The sequence below is a fragment of the Ochlerotatus camptorhynchus genome, unplaced genomic scaffold, assembly GCF_037179485.1.
Source record: "Ochlerotatus camptorhynchus isolate MF236.1 unplaced genomic scaffold, CSIRO-AGI_Acam_v1.1 ptg000308l, whole genome shotgun sequence".
In the NCBI taxonomy this organism is placed as follows: Eukaryota; Metazoa; Arthropoda; class Insecta; order Diptera; family Culicidae; genus Ochlerotatus; species Ochlerotatus camptorhynchus.
The window spans coordinates 1,468,433-1,486,772 of NW_027040796.1; the positions used below are offsets into that span (position 1 = coordinate 1,468,433).

The 18,340-nt window shown below is 38.7% G+C and overlaps 2 protein-coding genes across 4 annotated transcripts in view; one reads left to right on the forward strand and one right to left on the reverse strand.

Annotated features, from left to right (window-relative positions):
• Nucleotides 1-18,340, reverse strand: part of LOC135707343 (matrix metalloproteinase-2-like) — a 961,657-nt gene that overhangs the window by 290,288 nt on the left and 653,029 nt on the right. The gene's annotated exons all lie outside the window — the stretch shown is intronic.
• Nucleotides 16,029-18,243, forward strand: LOC135707367 (carboxypeptidase B1-like). The gene is made up of 3 exons (XM_065229183.1): nt 16,029-16,446; nt 16,506-17,226; nt 17,288-18,243. Exons 1-3 carry the CDS (start codon nt 16,364-16,366, stop codon nt 17,810-17,812), a joined length of 1,329 nt encoding a protein of 442 aa, XP_065085255.1. The 5' UTR covers nt 16,029-16,363; the 3' UTR covers nt 17,813-18,243.

An 18,340-nucleotide genomic window follows, 5' to 3' on the forward strand; every position in this document is an offset into this window, starting at 1 on the left:
TGGAATTTTTACAGAATTCATTAATTGACATGATTTCTGATATGCTTAAATCTAACTCCATGTTTGATGCTATTCAAACTGGAGTAAAATTTGCAAATAATATTGTCATGACTTTAAAATTCAGTAATGGATTTTAAAGCATTAAATATTGTAAATTGGAATGCTCGATCTCTTAAAGATAATGAAGACGAGCTATTTAACTTTTTAAGAGTTCATAACGTGCATATTGCCGTTATAACTGAAACGTTCCTTAAACCTGCCCATAAGGTTAAGAAGGACGCAAATTACTTGATTTATAGAAATGATCGTCTTGATGGACCCTGTGGTGGCGTTGCCATCATTATTCATAGACGAATCCAACATAAAATTCTTTCTTCATTTGAAACCAAAGTTTTTGAAACTTTGGGGGTTTCTGTTGAAACAAAATTTGGACAACTTACGTTTATAGCTGCCTATTTGCCATTCCAATGCGTAGGCCAGCAAAAGAATTTTCTCAAGGGTGACCTCCAGAAACTTACCCGTCATAGGTCTAAATTCTTCATTATTGGTGATTTTAATGCAAAACACCGCTCATGGAATAATGCTCAAAGCAATTCCAATGGTAATATTCTGTTTGATGATTGTTCTGCAGGTTATTACACTATTCAATATCCAAACAGCCCAACATGCTTTTCTTCTGCAAGAAATCCCTCCACTATTGATTTGGTCTTAACTGATTCATGTCAACTTTGTAGCCAATTGGTTACCCATGCTGACTTCGGTTCTGATCACCTTCCAGTAACTTTTGAAATATCCCAAGAAATAATTTCTAATCCCAACAGCTCTACTTTCAATTACCATAGAGCTGATTGGGAGCAGTATCGAACATTTATGGAATATAACTTCGATCCAAACATTACTTTGCAAACCAAAGATGAAATTAATTATGCTCTTGAATCTCTGACTACTTCTATAGTTGAAGCAAGAGCTGCCTCAGTACCAAAATGCGAGGTTAAATTCGATTCAATTATAATAGACGATGATCTTCAGCTCTTGATCCGTCTTAAAAATGTCCGTAGGAGACAATATCAAAGAACACGCGATCCTGCCATGAAGGTTATCTGGCGGGATTTGCAAAAACAAATTAAAAAGCGATTCTCTGCCCTGAGGAACAAAACTTTTGAAAATAATATTTCCAAATTAGACCCGAGTTCCAAACCCTTTTGGAAACTCACAAAAATTTTGAAAAAACCTCAAAAGCCTATTCCAGCGCTTAAAGAAGGTGCTAACATTTTGATCACAAATTTGGAAAAAGCTCAGAAACTTGCTAAGCAATTCGAGAGTTCCCATAATCTCAGTTTGGGTCTTACTAGTCCTATTGAGAATCAGGTTGCTCGGGATTTTCGGAATATTTTCTCTCAGGAAAATATTTTTGATGATTCCTGGGGGACTGATTTGGACGAAGTAAGGTCTATAACTAAAAAATTTCAAAATATGAAAGCTCCAGGTGATGATGGAATTTTCTATATCCTCATCAAAAAACTCCCAGAGAGTACCTTGTCTTTCCTGGTAAAATTATTTAACAGATGTTTCCATTTGGCATACTTTCCTGATAAATGGAAAAATGCAAAAGTTGTTCCAATTTTGAAGCCGGATAAAAATCCAGCTGAAGCTTCTAGCTACCGTCCAATAAGTTTGCTTTCTTCAATAAGTAAACTTTTTGAAAAGATAATTTTGAATAGGATGATGCTTCACATCAATACGAACTCAATTTTTGCAGATGAGCAGTTTGGATTTCGCCATGGGCATTCAACTACTCATCAACTCTTAAGAGTTAACAATTTAATTCGTTCAAACAAATCTGAAGGCCACTCAACTGGAGTTGCTCTTCTAGACATAGAAAAAGCATTCGACAGTGTTTGGCATGAAGGTTTGATTGCTAAATTGAAAAAGTTTAATTTTCCACTTTATATTATGAAATTAGTTCAAAATTATTTAACTGACAGAACTCTTCAAGTAAATTATCAAAATTCCAAATCTAATCGACTACCTGTTAGGGCAGGAGTTCCTCAGGGTAGCATTCTTGGGCCTATATTGTATAACATTTTCACATCGGACCTCCCTGATTTGCCTCAGGGTTGCCACAAATCTTTGTTCGCTGATGACACAGGCATTTCCGCTAAAGGAAGAAGTCTTCGTGTTATTTGCAGCAGACTGCAGAAAAGTTTAGATATTTTCTCTTCTTATTTACAAAAATGGAAAATTTCTCCCAACGCTTCCAAAACTCAACTTATAATATTTCCACATAAGCCTAGAGCTTCGTTTTTGAAACCTAGTAGTAGTCACATAGTCACTATGAACGGAGTTCCAATTTCCTGGTCAAACCAAGTGAAATATCTTGGATTAATACTTGACCAAAAATTAACTTTTAAAGATCACATTGAGGGCATTCAAGCCAAATGTAACAAATATATTAAATGTTTGTATCCTCTTATAAACAGGAAATCCAAACTTTGCCTGACGAATAAACTTCTAATATTTAAACAAGTTTTTAGACCGGCCATGCTTTACGCTGTGCCAATATGGTCTAGTTGCTGCACTACCAGGAAAAAAGCACTTCAAAGGATTCAGAACAAAATTCTGAAAATGATTTTGAAGTTGCCTCCCTGGTACAGTACAACCGAAGTACATAGAATTTCGAATGTTGAGACTTTAGCACAAATGTCCAACAAAATAATTAATAATTTCAGGCAAAAATCGTTGCAATCCTCAATTGCAACGATTAATTCCCTTTATACTTAGATAAGATTTAGTTTTAGTTTTTAGTTTTAAGATATCAATTGTTATACTGACATGCAGGTAAAAAAAAAACCTGTTTAAAATACTGAATTGCCAAGACATGAACAATGTAAAAATACTTAGATATATATCATAACAATTAAGGCTGGTACGTTACTGCAGTAACTGGAGCACCTAGGTTAAAATGAAATGTAATTTATTTTAAATTTGGAACAAATAAAGAGTTAAAAAAAAAAAAAAAAAAAAGAGATTCTAAAAGATGTTCCTAAAGACATGTTCAAGGAAGTTTCGAAAACTTCAGGAAAATTTCTGGAAGTTCAGGGAAAATCAATTAATTCAAGGCAGTTCAATAAACTTCAAAAAATAGATGGGAACGTTTAAATGTTTTGAGAAATTCAGGGAAGCATCGAAAACTTCATGAAAAGCTAGACTCTAGTTCAGATAAATAAAAAGAAAAATTAAAAAGAAGACTATAGAGAAAATCTTTCAAGAGCAAAATCATTAAAGAAGTTCTGAAAATGTCTGGTAAATAATTAAGAAAATTTGAGCACATCTCGAGAAGCTTCACAGAAATCCGTAGAACTCCAGTGAAGTTTGGAAAGTTCTAGGAAAACTTTGAGACCTCTAGGAAAGTTCTAAAAACTTCGAGATTATTATCAAAAGTTCAATGATGATAATGCAGAAACATTTTCCATTCCGTAAACTACAAGGCAGTTTCAAGTATTGTGGAAACATCAGAGAAGATTATTGCTGTTCCATTAATTTCAGGAAAATAAAAATAAAAACATTTTGAGACGTACCCAGCATTTCAGGAAGTTCAGAGAATTTCAGAGTAGTTTAGAAAACATCAGGCAAATTTCAGGAATTTTACAAAAGTTCAAAGAACTTTAAAGAAGTACAGTTCCAAAAACATCAGGAGATTCACAAGAACTACTTATAAATTCCGAGAACATCATGGAAGATCAAAGAATCTCAGCATAGAAACAAATCCAATCTTCGAAATGAGATAAATGACTCATGATTTCATGAACGTTACGTATTTTCATGCAATGAAAATACTCCATGAATAATATTCATGATATAATGAGCTATGTTTGCGTTACGCATACAAGATTCCCGAAATCAAGAATCATCCGAGTTGAAATCTGGAACTAAGGTCATGAATTTAACTTTTAGCTTTTGAACCAAAATATGTAAAATAAATAAAATAAAGCATCAAACTGGATTCGAACCAAGAACTTTACGATCATTAAGCTCATACTTTGACCACTAGACTTGCAAGACAAAAGGCGTATAAGAGATATCTACAGGGATTACTCAAAATAACTAGGATAGACAAATTTTTGGTCAACTTTGGAGTGTTGTAACTTCGTCAAATATGATCCGATTTTAAATCTTCCAAGAGCATTTGACTGGAAAACTAATATTGTTCTACGATGTAGCCACGAAAATAATCCTGGTCACCGGATACCGGAGATATTCCGGGTTTCCGGAGGGCTTGTCTAACGTGCTAAATTTTTGGTGAAATTTTATATATGATGCTGGTTAAATATATATATTTTTAGTGAATACAACAAAAGAAGAACTATTTCTTAAGCGAATCATATGCCAAGAACTAAAATCGGTCTATTATCAACCGAGATATGGCCATTTCTCTGGAATCGGTTCTGGTGAAGGGTTCTGAATGCAGGCAGATCATTTAATCACTCAAAACATGCCGTGCGACAGCTCTTTCTTCATGGTTTCTCGTCAATAGACTTTAGATAAACTTTAAATGCACCATTGACCACATTGGCCACTCTCGGAACATCCAGTATGCCCCCGGGAGGACCTGCATTTTTACACCAAAACATGCCGTGCGACAGCTCATTCTTCATGAATTTTCAAGAATAGGCTTTCCATAAACTTCAAATGAATCATTGACCACATTGGCCGCTCTTGGAATCACGGGATACCCCCGAAGGATCCTGTAGCAGGGGTCAATTGCGTTTTTACTCCAATACATGCCGTGGGACAGCTTTTTCTGCAAGCTTTTTCATGAATAGGCTTTTGATAGGCAATAAATGGATTAGTAACCACATTAGCCGCTCTCGAGACCTCCGGTATGCCCCCAGGGGAACCTGGAGCAGAGGGCAATTGCATTTTTACACCAAAACATGCCGTGCGACAGCTCATTCTTCATGGTTTTTCATGAATAGGCATTCATTAAACTTCAAATGGATCAGTGACCACATTGGCAGCTCTCGAAATCACGAGATACCCCCGGGGGAACCTGTAGTAGGGGGCAATTGCGTTTTTACTCAAAAACATGCCGTGCGACAGCTTTTTCTTCATGCATTTTCATGAATATGCTTCCTATAGACTTAAAGTGAATCATTGACCACATTGACCTTTACGGAGTCACTGGAATGCCCTGGGGGAACCTGTAGTAGGATGCAATCACATTTTTACACAAAACAATGCCATTGGGGAGCTCATTCTGGAACCAGCAGATGCCTTAGGATAACATGTAAAAGGAAAATTGTATTTTCACTTCTTCACAATTCCGTCACCGTCTAATGTGATGTTGGACCACCATTTGCTTCAATAACAGCTTGGATTCATCTGGGAATTGATTCATAAAGTTTTTGGGTGGCTTCTAGTGGAATGTTGTACCATTCTTGGATCAGAAGATGTTCAAGCGTTTTCAACGACGATGGAGGAGGAAAGACGCTTCGAATACGAGCTTACAACGTCGACCAAAGTGGCTCAATTATATTTAAATCCGGCGACTGTGCTGGCCATGGCAGGTGTGTAAAGTCCTCGTCGTGTTACGCACTACAGGTTCCTCCCAGGGCATTCCAGTGACTCCGGAAAGGTCAATGTGGTCAATGATCCACTTCAATTCTATAGAAAGCATATTCATGAAAATCCACGAAGAAAGAGCTGTCACACGGCATGTGTTTGAGTAAAAACGCAATTGTCCCTGCTATAGGTTCCCCCGGGGGTATCCCGTGATTCCGAAAGCGGCCAATGTGGTCACTGATCCATTTGAAGTTTAATGAATGCCTATTCATGAAAAACCATGAAGAATGAGCTGTCGCACGGCATGTTTTGGTGTAAAAATGCAATTGTCCTCTGCTCCAAGTTCCCCCGGGTATGTACACGGTTTGCCACGGTTTGGGTAACGCTTGTAGCGGTCATGATTCCGCTGCATTATGAAATCATGAATTTCCACCACAAAATCATGAATCATTGTTACGATTTCATGGGATGGCAAGTTTTTTTTCATTTAATGATTTTCGCAATACAGGTCGGACTCGATTATCCGGAATTCACTCCGGATAATATAATCACCCGGATAATCGAGCCATTTCTTTTTTCGTTGCCGCTTATCGAGGACAGCTATTGATTATGTACCCAAATTGAACGATTTTTTTTTCCATATTCCTTTACGGCCGGTTTCCATCTCACTGAAACCACGCACATCATTTAGTGGATCTATGAATACTCCATGCGCTAATTTTATGCTTTGATGCCCCCTCCCCCACATTGTTGAGGGGATCCATGAGCACTAGAGTGGGTCACCTCATCAAACCCCTGCTCCCCACCCACTGCTGTGTCAAATTTGATCGTACACTCTCCCCCCGAAGAACGTGAACTCGGTCTACACGAATTCCATTTACGTTGGTCTCGAATGATTCCGTTTATGCGAGGGAATCGCGTAAATGGAGTACACGTAGCATATGGGATTTAACCTAATAGGGACCAACATGGAATATCTCGCGGTCCTGGACATATAGAAGGTCGCTGTCTTGGGCAAAGTTGTTCAGTAGATCAAGACCTAATTCAACCAATACAGCAACTTTCTAGATGGCAAGGATATATTACATAAACTAGGGAATCACAATAGACAGTACATAAACTAGGGAATCACAAATTCAAGCACACTAGCGCCGCGTAGTGAGAGAATTCAGAACTTCTGTCCTCCAATCATTAGGTATTGATCCAATGGACAACTTCGTCAAAGGCAGCAACTTTCTAGATGGCAAGGATTTCAAGTTATAACGTAAACTAGAGAATCACAAATTCAAGCACACTAGCGCCACGTAGAGAGAAAATTCCAAACTTCTGTCCACCAACCATAAGATCTTGATCTACTAAACAACTTCGCTCAAGAAAGCAACTTCCTAGATGGCAAGGATTTCATGATATCACAAAAACAAGGGCACCATTAATTCATACACACTAGCGCCGCATAGTGAGAAAATTCCGAACTACTGTCCACCAACCTTTAGGTCTTGATCCACTGAACAACTTTGCTTAGAACAGTAACCTTCTATATGTCCAGGATTCCGAGATATTCCATGATGGTCCCTATTAGGTCAAATTCCATATGCTACGTGTACTCCATTTATGCGAATTCGATTTACGCTGTACGTATTACTCGTGCTCTTTGGGGGAAGAGTGTATATGGTTATGATCTGGATTTGTGGGAGAGCTCGAAAGTTTGTATAGGAAATAGGCCAAAACTGTTCAGATATCTGTTTAAAATTTTAAAAAATAGCTCAATTTTGACCAAACCTCGGAGATAGATTGAGTATACTTCGGCTTTATCATGTATCATTTTAAAGATCTTCATCTCCCAACAAATCAAATCACATTTCTTTGGTATTCTCTCAAATAGCAGGTGGCTCAGAAATTATTTCAAATTGGAGGTCTTTGGTGGTGATCAAACATCTCCAAAATGTCCTCAACATAAAGGGTTATACGGTCAAAATTTGGTCAATATCAACTTGACGTATTTCTTTCAATTTTGCATTTAAAAAACCTGAACACCCCTCATTTTGAAGGTGTGTGTGTGTAGAATGTTGCTCCTATTTTGATTTTGGAATTCACTCTTCAGTTGTCAAAATGCCGTCCAAGCAAGAAGAGCAGCGTATCAAAATTTTGCTCGCGCATCGCGAAAATCCGAGCTACTCGCACGCAAAGTTGGCAAAATCGCTAAAAGTTGCCAAATCAACCGTTACAAATGTAATTAAAGTGTTTGGGGAACGTTTGTCGACAGCCAGGAAGTCTGGATCGGGGGGAAATCGAAAACCGGAAGCCGCTGAGACGACAAAGAGAGTTGCCGGTAGTTTCAAGCGAAACCCTAACCTCTCTCTCCGAGATGCCGCAAATAAGCTGGGTGTATCGTCTACAACCGTGCATCGAGCCAAAAAACGAGCCGGACTATCGACTTACAAGAAGGTAGTGACTCCAAATCGCGATGATAAACAAAATACGACGGCCAAAGCGCGATCCCGGTGGCTGTACACGACGATGCTGACGAAGTTTGACTGCGTGGTAATGGACGACGAAATCTACGTCAAAGCCGACTACAAGCAGCTTCCGGGACAGGAGTTTTATACGGCAAAAGGAAGGGGAAAGGTAGCAGATGTTTTCAAGCACATGAAACTGTCAAAGTTCGCAAAGAAATATCTGGTTTGGCAAGCCATCTGTACCTGTGGGTTGAAAAGCAGTATTTTCATAGCTTCCGGGACTGTCAACCAAGAAATTTACGTGAAAGAGTGTTTGAATAAACGTCTGCTGCCTTTCCTGAAGAAACACGGTTGTTCCGTACTGTTTTGGCCGGATTTGGCATCTTGCCATTACGGTAAAAAGGCCATGGAGTGGTACGCCGCCAACAACGTGCAGGTGGTTCCCAAGGACAAGAACCCTCCCAACACGCCAGAGCTCCGCCCAATTGAGAAATACTGGGCTATTGTCAAGCGGAACCTAAAGAAGACCAAAAAAACTGCTAAGGGCGAGCAGCAGTTCAAGGCAAACTGGCTTTCTGCGGTGAAGAAGGTGGACAAGGTGGCTGTACACAATCTGATGGCAGGGGTCAAGCGTAAGGCCCGGCAATTTGGATTTGGAAAAGCGGAAGCCTAACTGAATATTTTTCCTGAATTTTATACTAATTGAACTTGAAAAAGAAATTTAATTTGATTTTTTAAATAAACGATTTCACCGATTTACACGCGTTTTCCCTTGACCAAATTTTGACCGTATCACCCTTTATTTGTTCAAGACTTCAGATTGATCAGGTATCATTCTGGAGATATTGTACAGAAATTGAAATCATATATACAAATCATATATACTCTCAAGCAGAGCTGTCATATGATAACTCAATGTGCGCAATGTACTGATTTTCTAAAATAAAAAAGTGAGAATCAAGCAAACACAAAGTTTCCATGTCTTTCACCCTGCGCAAGTGTAAAGTAGTGGAGAAGAGAAGACAGACAAACACCCAGAATTAACGAAAGCTCAATGTGTAGCCATCGCTCCGACACAAAGAGCGCCACTTAGTGTAGGGTTGCAAATGGGAAACACAGCAAAAATACCATCAGTCCGCATCGTGCTCTCTTGCCGTGCGGATCTATTTGCTTTTTGCTGAAGGAAGTGTTACTACTACCTAAAGCTACAACAAATTTAAACAGCACTTTTCAGTGCTCAACCTGTAAAATTTCTACCTTGTTCAACTTTATTCCTCTTCGATCCTTGTTTGGACCCTACCCGAGGTAATCCTTCTTGGATATCGATTTGGAAAATTCCTCTTCGATCCTTCAGATTCTTATAGTAATCTGCTTGGAAGTCGATTTGGATAAAAATTTACTGCCGCCATGGCGCCTAAACGCAAAAGAAAGGGGCAAACTCTTGACCCCCCTTCTGATGAAATTAATTTGAGTAATCAATTTGATTTGCTCACGGATGATGAGAATGATCCATCATCCAAGAAAAATTCTAGTAAACTTTCCCGGCTTAATGCCAAGAAGGAAAAGATTCCCCCTATTGTGATAACCACTACCGATTTCCATGCTCTTCGCATGGAACTTTTGAATTTCGTGAAAGTTAAGTTTTCACTACAAATTGGACGTCGGGGTGAATGCCGTGTATTGGCTGAAACCTTGGACGGATTTAAATGTCTTCTCAAGTATCTTACTGAGAAGAAGCACAAATTTTTTACTTACGACACCAAAACTGAACGTGTGTTCAAGGTTGTCATGAAAGGACTGCCCAGTGGTGAATCCCTGGATCAGATCAAAGATGAACTGGCAAAATTACTTGGAGTTGTGCCACTCCAAGTAATCAAAATGAAAATGAAATCCCGTCCTGGCGATTCGCGCAACGGGATTTCTAATGATTTTTATTTAGTTCACTTCAAGTCTAGTGAACTAAACAACCTTAAGGCCTTAGAAAAAGCTAGCCTTATGCTCCATGTCCGAGTGAAGTGGGAACACTTCAGGAAGACTGGAGGAAATTTCCAAAACCTCACTCAGTGCCGGAAGTGCCAGGGTTGGGGCCACGGAACTAAAAATTGCTACATGCCAGCTAAATGCATGAATTGTGGTGATTCCTCTCACGCAAAGGATGACTGTCCTGTGATTCCTCTCACGCAAAGCGATCTTACAATCTCGTTCTAACCGTCAGGTAGGAAACGCTCCACGTTTCCGAACAGGTATAAATTCCTCTGCTGTTAACAACGGTCAGCGAGGAACAAATTCTACATTCGTACCCGTAGGTACAAATATCACCCCTGCTTCAAATTTTTCATCTGTACCTACTCCCCTCGCTGCTAACAATGTTCAGCGAGTTAATGGAGCTACCTATGCTGCTATTGCAGCGGGTAGAAATCAAAATACTAACCAAAGTAATTCTAACGGAAATTTTGACAATTTTGACTTAGGAAGCATTACTGCCCCTAAAATGGAATTTTTACAGAAATCATTAATTGACATGATTTCTGATATGCTTAAATCTAACTCCATGTTTGATGCTATTCAAACTGGAGTAAAATTTGCAAATAATATTGTCATGACTTTAAAATTCAGTAATGGATTTTAAAGCATTAAATATTGTAAATTGGAATGCTCGATCTCTTAAAGATAATGAAGACGAGCTATTTAACTTTTTGCGAGTTCATAACGTGCATATTGCCGTTATAACTGAAACGTTCCTTAAACCTGACCATAAGGTTAAGAAGTACGCAAATTACTTGATTTATAGAAATGATCGTCTTGATGGACCCTGTGGTGGCGTTGCCATCATTATTCATAGACGAATCAAACATAAAATTCTTTCTTCATTTGAAACGAAAGTTTTTGAAACTTTGGGAGTTTCTGTTGAAACAAAATTTGGACAACTTACGTTTATAGCTGCCTATTTGCCATTCCAATGCGTAGGCCAGCAAAAGAATTTTCTCAAGGGTGACCTCCAGAAACTTACCCGTCATAGGTCTAAATTCTTCATTATTGGTGATTTTAATGCAAAACACCGCTCATGGAATAATGCTCAAAGCAATTCCAATGGTAATATTCTGTTTGATTATTGTTCTGCAGGTTATTACACTATTCAATATCCAAACAGTCCAACATGCTTTTCTTCTGCAAGAAATCCCTCCACTATTGATTTAGTCTTAACTGATTCATGTCAACTTTGTAGCCAACTGGTTACCCATGCTGACTTCGGTTCTGATCACCTTCCAGTAACTTTTGAAATATCCCAAGAAATAATTTGTAATCCCAACAGCTCTACTTTCAATTACCATGGAGCTGATTGGGAGCAATATCGAACATTTATGGAATATAACTTCGATCCAAACATTCCTTTGCAAACCAAAGATGAAATTAATTATGCTCTTGAATCTCTGACTACTTCTATAGTTGCAGCAAGAGCTGCCTCAGTACCAAAATGCGAGGTTAAATTCGATTCAATTATAATAGACGACGATCTTCAGCTCTTGATCCGTCTTAAAAATGTCCGTAGGAGACAATATCAAAGAACACGCGATCCTGCCATGAAGGTTATCTGGCGGGATTTGCAAAAACAAATTAAAAAGCGATTCTCTGCCCTGAGGAACAAAACTTTTGAAAATAATATTTCTAAATTAGACCCGAGTTCCAAACCCTTTTGGAAACTCACAAAAATTTTGAAAAAACCTCAAAAGCCTATTCCACCGCTTAAAGAAGGTGGTAAAATTTTGATCACAAACTTGGAAAAAGCTCAGAAACTTGCTAAGCAATTCGAGAGTTCCCATAATTTCAGTTTGGGTCTTACTAGTCCTATTGAGAATCAGGTTGCTCGGGATTTTCTGAATATTTTCTCTCGGGAAAATATTTTTGATGATTCCTGGGGGACTGATTTGGACGAAGTAAGGTCTATAACTAAAAAGTTTCAAAATATGAAAGCTCCAGGTGATGATGGAATTTTCTATATCCTCATCAAAAAACTCCCAGAGAGTTCCTTGTCTTTCTTGGTAAAATTATTTAACAGATGTTTCCATTTGGCATACTTTCCTAATAAATGGAAAAATGCAAAAGTTGTTCCAATTTTGAAGCCGGATAAAAATCCAGCTGAAGTTTCTAGCTACCGCCCAATAAGTTTGCTTTCTTCAATAAGTAAACTTTTTGAAAAGATAATTTTGAATAGAATGATGCTTCACATCAATACGAACTCAATTTTTGCAGATGAGCAGTTTGGATTTTGCCATGGGCATTCAACTACTCATCAACTCTTAAGAGTTACCAATTTAATTCGTTCAAACAAATCTGAAGGCCACTCAACTGGAGTTGCTCTTCTAGACATAGAAAAAGCATTCAACAGTGTTTGGCATGAAGGTTTGATTGCTAAATTGAAAAAGTTTAATTTTCCACTTTATATTATGAAATTAGTTCAAAATTATTTAACTGACAGAACTCTGCAGGTAAATTACCAAAATTCCAAATCCAATCGACTACCTGTTAGTGTAGGAGTTCCTCAGGGTAGCATTCTTGGGCCTATATTGTATAACATTTTCACTTCGGACCTCCCTGATTTGCCTCAGGGTTGCCACAAATCTTTGTTCGCTGATGACACAGGCATTTCCGCTAAAGGAAGAAGTCTTCGTGTTATTTGCAGCAGACTGCAGAAAAGTTTAGATATTTTCTCTTCTTATTTACAAAAATGGAAGATTTCTCCCAACGCTTCCAAAACTCAACTTATAATATTTCCACACAAGCCTAGAGCTTCGTTTTTGAAACCTAGTAGTAGTCACATAGTCACTATGAACGGAGTTCCAATTTCCTGGTCAAACCAAGTGAAATATCTTGGATTAATAATTGACCAAAAATTAACTTTTAAAGATCACATTGAGGGCATTCAAGCCAAATGTAACAAGTATATAAAATGTTTGTATTCTCTTATAAACAGGAAATCCAAACTTTGTCTGACGAATAAACTTCTAATATTTAAACAAGTTTTTAGACCGGCCATGCTTTACGCTGTGCCAATATGGTCTTGTTGTTGCACTACCAGGAAAAAAGCACTTCAAAAGATTCAGAACAAAGTTCTGAAAATGATTTTGAAGTTGCCTCCCTGGTACAGTACTACCGAGGTACATAGAATTTCGAATGTTGAGACTTTAGCACAAATGTCCAACAAAATAATTAATAATTTCAGGCAAAAATCGTTGCAATCCTCAATTGCAACGATTAATTCCCTTTATACTTAGATAAGATTTAGTTTTAGTTTTTAGTTTTAAGATATCAATTGTTATACTGACATGCAGGTTAAAAAACCTGTTTAAAATACTTAATTGCCAAGACATGAACAATGTAAAAACACTTAGATATATATCATAACAATTAAGGCTGGTACGTTACTGCAGTAACTGGAGCACCTAGGTTAAAAATGAAATGTAATTTATTTTGAATTTGGAACAAATAAAGAGTTAAAAAAAAAAAAAAAGCAAAAATACCAAATTCTTCTTTATCTCTTATGCGTACAGTCGTGGTAAGCAGAGTCTGCAAAGAATTCAATGAAGAGATTAGCGCTTGTTGTATTATATTCGCTCCCTGCGCTGCACGGAGTGTACCGCTCATTGTGTGGATCGCTTGCTCACAGATTAGTTGAAAAAGAGTGTGCGATGTAAATGGGAGAACCACACACTCTGTTTAGGAGTGACATCTCCGCCCCCTTTAAACCCTGATGTCCACTGGATATAATTGCGACCGCTTCCTATTGTTCTGCCGATCATCCATCCAGTAGACAAGTCAGAGCAGAAACTGGTAGGAAGCCTGAAGTGATAAACAACCCTTCGTGTCTACAATGAGAGTAGCCGATACGGAGTGAGATGCCAGGCTGTATGGGAGATTGTAGGAGTCACTGTGTATTCTAAACGCAGTGGTGAATATGCTCGTGGAAGTTGAGCCAGTAGTAAAGCTGGGTTTAGACAGGGCAAGTCAATTGATCAAGTCAGTTGAATTCAATTGACTTGAAAGCTAATTGAACGTGTAAACCATACCATTCAACTCACTTGAATTGAAAAAAGTTGAACCAGGCTCAACTTTTCAAGCCAATTGAATTCAACTGAGCTGATAATTTGACTTGCCTAGGCTAAGCCCAGCTTAAGAGAGAGATCTCATTCTCCCTGTTCGAACGGATGGTCCCGAACTCCATCGATCGTCGGTCTGTGGATGACCAGTGGTATTTTAGGAGCAAATAGTCAGTTAGCATTCTCCGATCGTTAGTCAAGAGCCACGCATGGCTAGTTTTTATCGTTTAGATTAAGTGTCTATTGCTAGTTTAAGGCAATAAATGTAGTTTGTGTAGTTAGTGTTTTTTGGTTAAATGGAGTGTTTTAATTAAGCCGCGAGTGTATTGTTTTACGGAAGAATTCCTCACCAAAAACCTATGGATTACTACCTTTAACCCATTCGAAGAGACCGAGTGTTGAGGATCCACCCAGTCGAAGGAGCCAATTATCCAGTTCCCCAACACACTCTTTGTCGAGTGTTGTGAGATGCATGCACAAAGCTTCTTTTCTAACGCTCTGAGGTGCTTTCCAGCCCTGCTCTCAAGATACTAGGTTGCTCATAAATTATTCCAAATACCTACAAGTGATCATAGATCTCCAAAAACTCTGCAGGATATTTGTTTTAGACTTCAGCTTGACCAGGTATCATACTGAAGGTCTTCAACTGCTCAAAAATTCAACTTACTACCAGGTATTTTGCAAGATACTATGTTGCTCAAAAATATTCAAAAGACCTCTAGATGATCATAGATCACCATAAAATCTGAAAGATATATGTGTTTTAGACTTCAGCTTGACTGAAGATCTCCAACTGCTCAATAATGCAAATCACATTGTCACATGATATCTAGTTATTTGATAACATTATTTTTTATCGAATGTTGATCTTGTAAACATACCATTCGTTTTGTCTTTTGGAACATGACGTTCACTGGTTCATCCTTTCCTTCGAGGACTTTGGCCAACTCCACCACCATTCTGACGATGTGGCACTCAGTAGGGATAAGTTTAGCCACAACCTGAAAATGGTAGCTGCAGCTTTGAATGTGATTCAAGTTCACGATTGCAGGAGGAACGAAAATCACAATTATGGGTTCGTGGTATCACAAAATCATGAGCTTATTTTGTATTTTGCGTTATGAAATCGCTAGTCGCGCTGAACGGCCTGTTCTAACTAAGTTCAAGGATTTGAGATTAAAATCATGAAAATTTTATTTACTCGATCACGTTTATGGGAACTAAGTCATGAATTGTAAAGAACTAGTGATTCAGCTTATCGTGATTTTTTGTTCACGAATATCGGAACGGTTTTTTTTTTTGCGTGCGAGATACGATGGTAGAGCATGAGCAATTAGACTGCCGTGCACGACAACGAAGCGAGTGTATTAAAAAATGTAATGTGTAATGTGTAATGTGTAATAAAAAAAAGTGAGTGTATTCAATCCTGAGACCCGCTCGATGAATCCACGAATGCATTTCCTGATCCTGAAAAAAAAACTCTAATCCTGAATAAGCACCTTTACTATTGGAGGGTGTTAATTACTGAAGCCGATTCTGATTTCGACAACTTCGTGGCCCACAGAAACTAACGATATCGTCGGGTTCATGGAATACTCGCCATTCGATAGTGTAGGCGTTACAGGTTTTATTTTACAAAAGCTGATGTGCCCCTTTCTATTGTTGGTTGAGAATTATCAACACTGGACTGGCCGCCCTTGGCGAGCGACGAAGCGATTCGTTGCAAACCGGTTTATCGATCGTCGTATTTCCTAGCACAATCCGGAAGAACGAGTATTTCTGCACCCAACCGGGAAATGTAAGATTCTATCACGGATGTGCATAAAATGTATACATAATTTGTAACGATTTGTAATCTGGTCGTTGGAAGCATTTTTAAATTATGTTGGTTTATGTTAGCTAAATTTTCGAAAAAAAAAATATTGTTTTCCCATAAATTAAGGTATAAAAAAATATTCATTCTGGAAAAACCTGCTTCTACATTGTGTTGTAAGAAACATGGAGGTAAGAAATCCTCACTGACATTTGATGTTGATGCCATTTGTTTTGCGTGTGTATTTCAAAAGAATAGAGACGAGGGTTGACACCAAATCTACATTATTCCGGGGACTCCACCAACCAATCATTCCAGTTTTAAATGATAACGTCGCGCTCTTCGCTCCATCTCAATAACATTTGCATGACATTAAACCAGATACCGATGATGTTCTGCGTAGAGTGCGACAGTCTGTTGTTCGGTTTACCATCAGGATGAAGCAGATTGTTCGCGCAGTTTGGCTGCTATCAGCTCTACTTGCATCTGCTTTCAGTGCAGATACCGACTCGTATAAAGGGTAATAACAGCTTAATTCATTACATGTAACCGTGACTAACACTCTGTTATTCGTTTCAGCTATAAACTGTACGATGTAAGACCATCTACACGTGCTGAATTGGAACTACTTCACCGGGTAAGCAGTGAATTGGATTTAGATTTCTGGAGCCTACCTCTTCTTGATCGAAGCTCATCGGTGATGGTTAGTCCATGGAACGAAGACTCATTCACGAAGTATCTGAGAGAGCATAACGTCAGGCATCGACTTTTGCACAACGACGTTCAAAGTGAAAATTTTAGCAACCAAATTCGTGCTCGTACGTGTCGTAGCATTGAAAAGGCTGATGAACGAGCAACGTTTGACTACTTCTGGACCTTGGACGAGATCTATAAATACATGGAATATCTGAGATCTAAGTATCCAAATTTAGTGTACGTAAAAGACTATGGCAGAACTCACGAAGATCGACCGATAAAAATCATCACTATCAGCACTAATGGAAATGTGACGGGTTCTCATCCAGTTGTACTGATTGATGCTGGAATTCAGGCTCGGGAATGGGCTGGACACATGTCTGTGATTTACCTGATCCATCAATTGGTGGAACGTTCTACGGATAACTTGGATCTGTTGCGCAATACCGACTGGGTGATCATGCCGGTTGCCAATCCGGATGGCTATGTGTACACCCATGAAAAGAATCGATTTTGGAGTAAAAATAGATCACCAACCAGTTTGACATGTAACGGAACGGATTTAAGCAGAAACTTTCCATTTCGGTGGAAGCATTATGGAGATGTGAGTATTCAAATCAATTCCAAATCTTTGCCATTCTATTGATCTTGCGCATTGATTCTAGGAATGTTCAACTGATTATGCAGGGCACACACCTGGATCAGAGTTGGAGACCCGAGCTCTAATGCAACTAATGGCAAAGTGCGCACCAGTTACCGAGGTCTACTTGTCGGTGCAATCGTGCGGAAACTCCATCCTATACCCCTATGGGTACGATAACGTTGAAGTACCGAACAAAGCAGAATTGCAGGAACTGGGAGAAAAAGCCACTCGGGCAGTTAGAGCGATCAACGGCCCAGAGTACACCGTCGGAAGCGCAGCTGCCTTGCACGATCCGGCCAATGGAAGAGGTGATTACATTTATGGTAGCCTAGGAGTTGAGTACGTCTACGGACTGAAACTGTCGTGTGGCGCCACCAGCGGTCAGGGTTTCATGATCAGTTCAGAAGAGATGCAGACAATCAACCGGGAAGCATTCGAGATGTTCAAAGTATTTGGCAAATTTGCCGGGCAAAAAGACTTTCGAAAGGTACCGAACCGAACATGGCCTGGAAAAAGACCTGGAGATAAAGCTCTTAAATCAAGATAATCAACCAAGCAACAATCCAGAAGGAGTTTCGTATTTCAGTCAATCAAAAACTTGAAAAATGTGCAGGAATGAAAGTTGTCAACTACTCGAATTTAATTGAAATCCTTTTTGACGAACATTAAAAACAAATTTCTGATGGTATGCAATAATCGTTTGGATTTATTTCCATAGATCTGTTCAATATTCCTATATGCCTGTTTACGGCAAACTGAGGTATTTTAAAAATCAGAGTAGAGAAATCCTGCCGTTAAGGTGATTCCTTCGGTAACACTTGATAGTATTGGTAGAAGAATAGCAATCCCATACAGTAACTGTGTGTGTACACATACACATCAAATACGAAGTCACAACAATCAGAAAATAAGTATCTGTCATATCATGATCTATCAACCTATGGAGATAATAAATCTTGATTCGCAACTACCCTGGCCATAGACTCTCAATTAGCAACTAAGGAAATGCATCTAGAACACCTAATCTGGACACTGGACTGATAACAGCATTTTAATTGAACCCCATGCTTTAAAG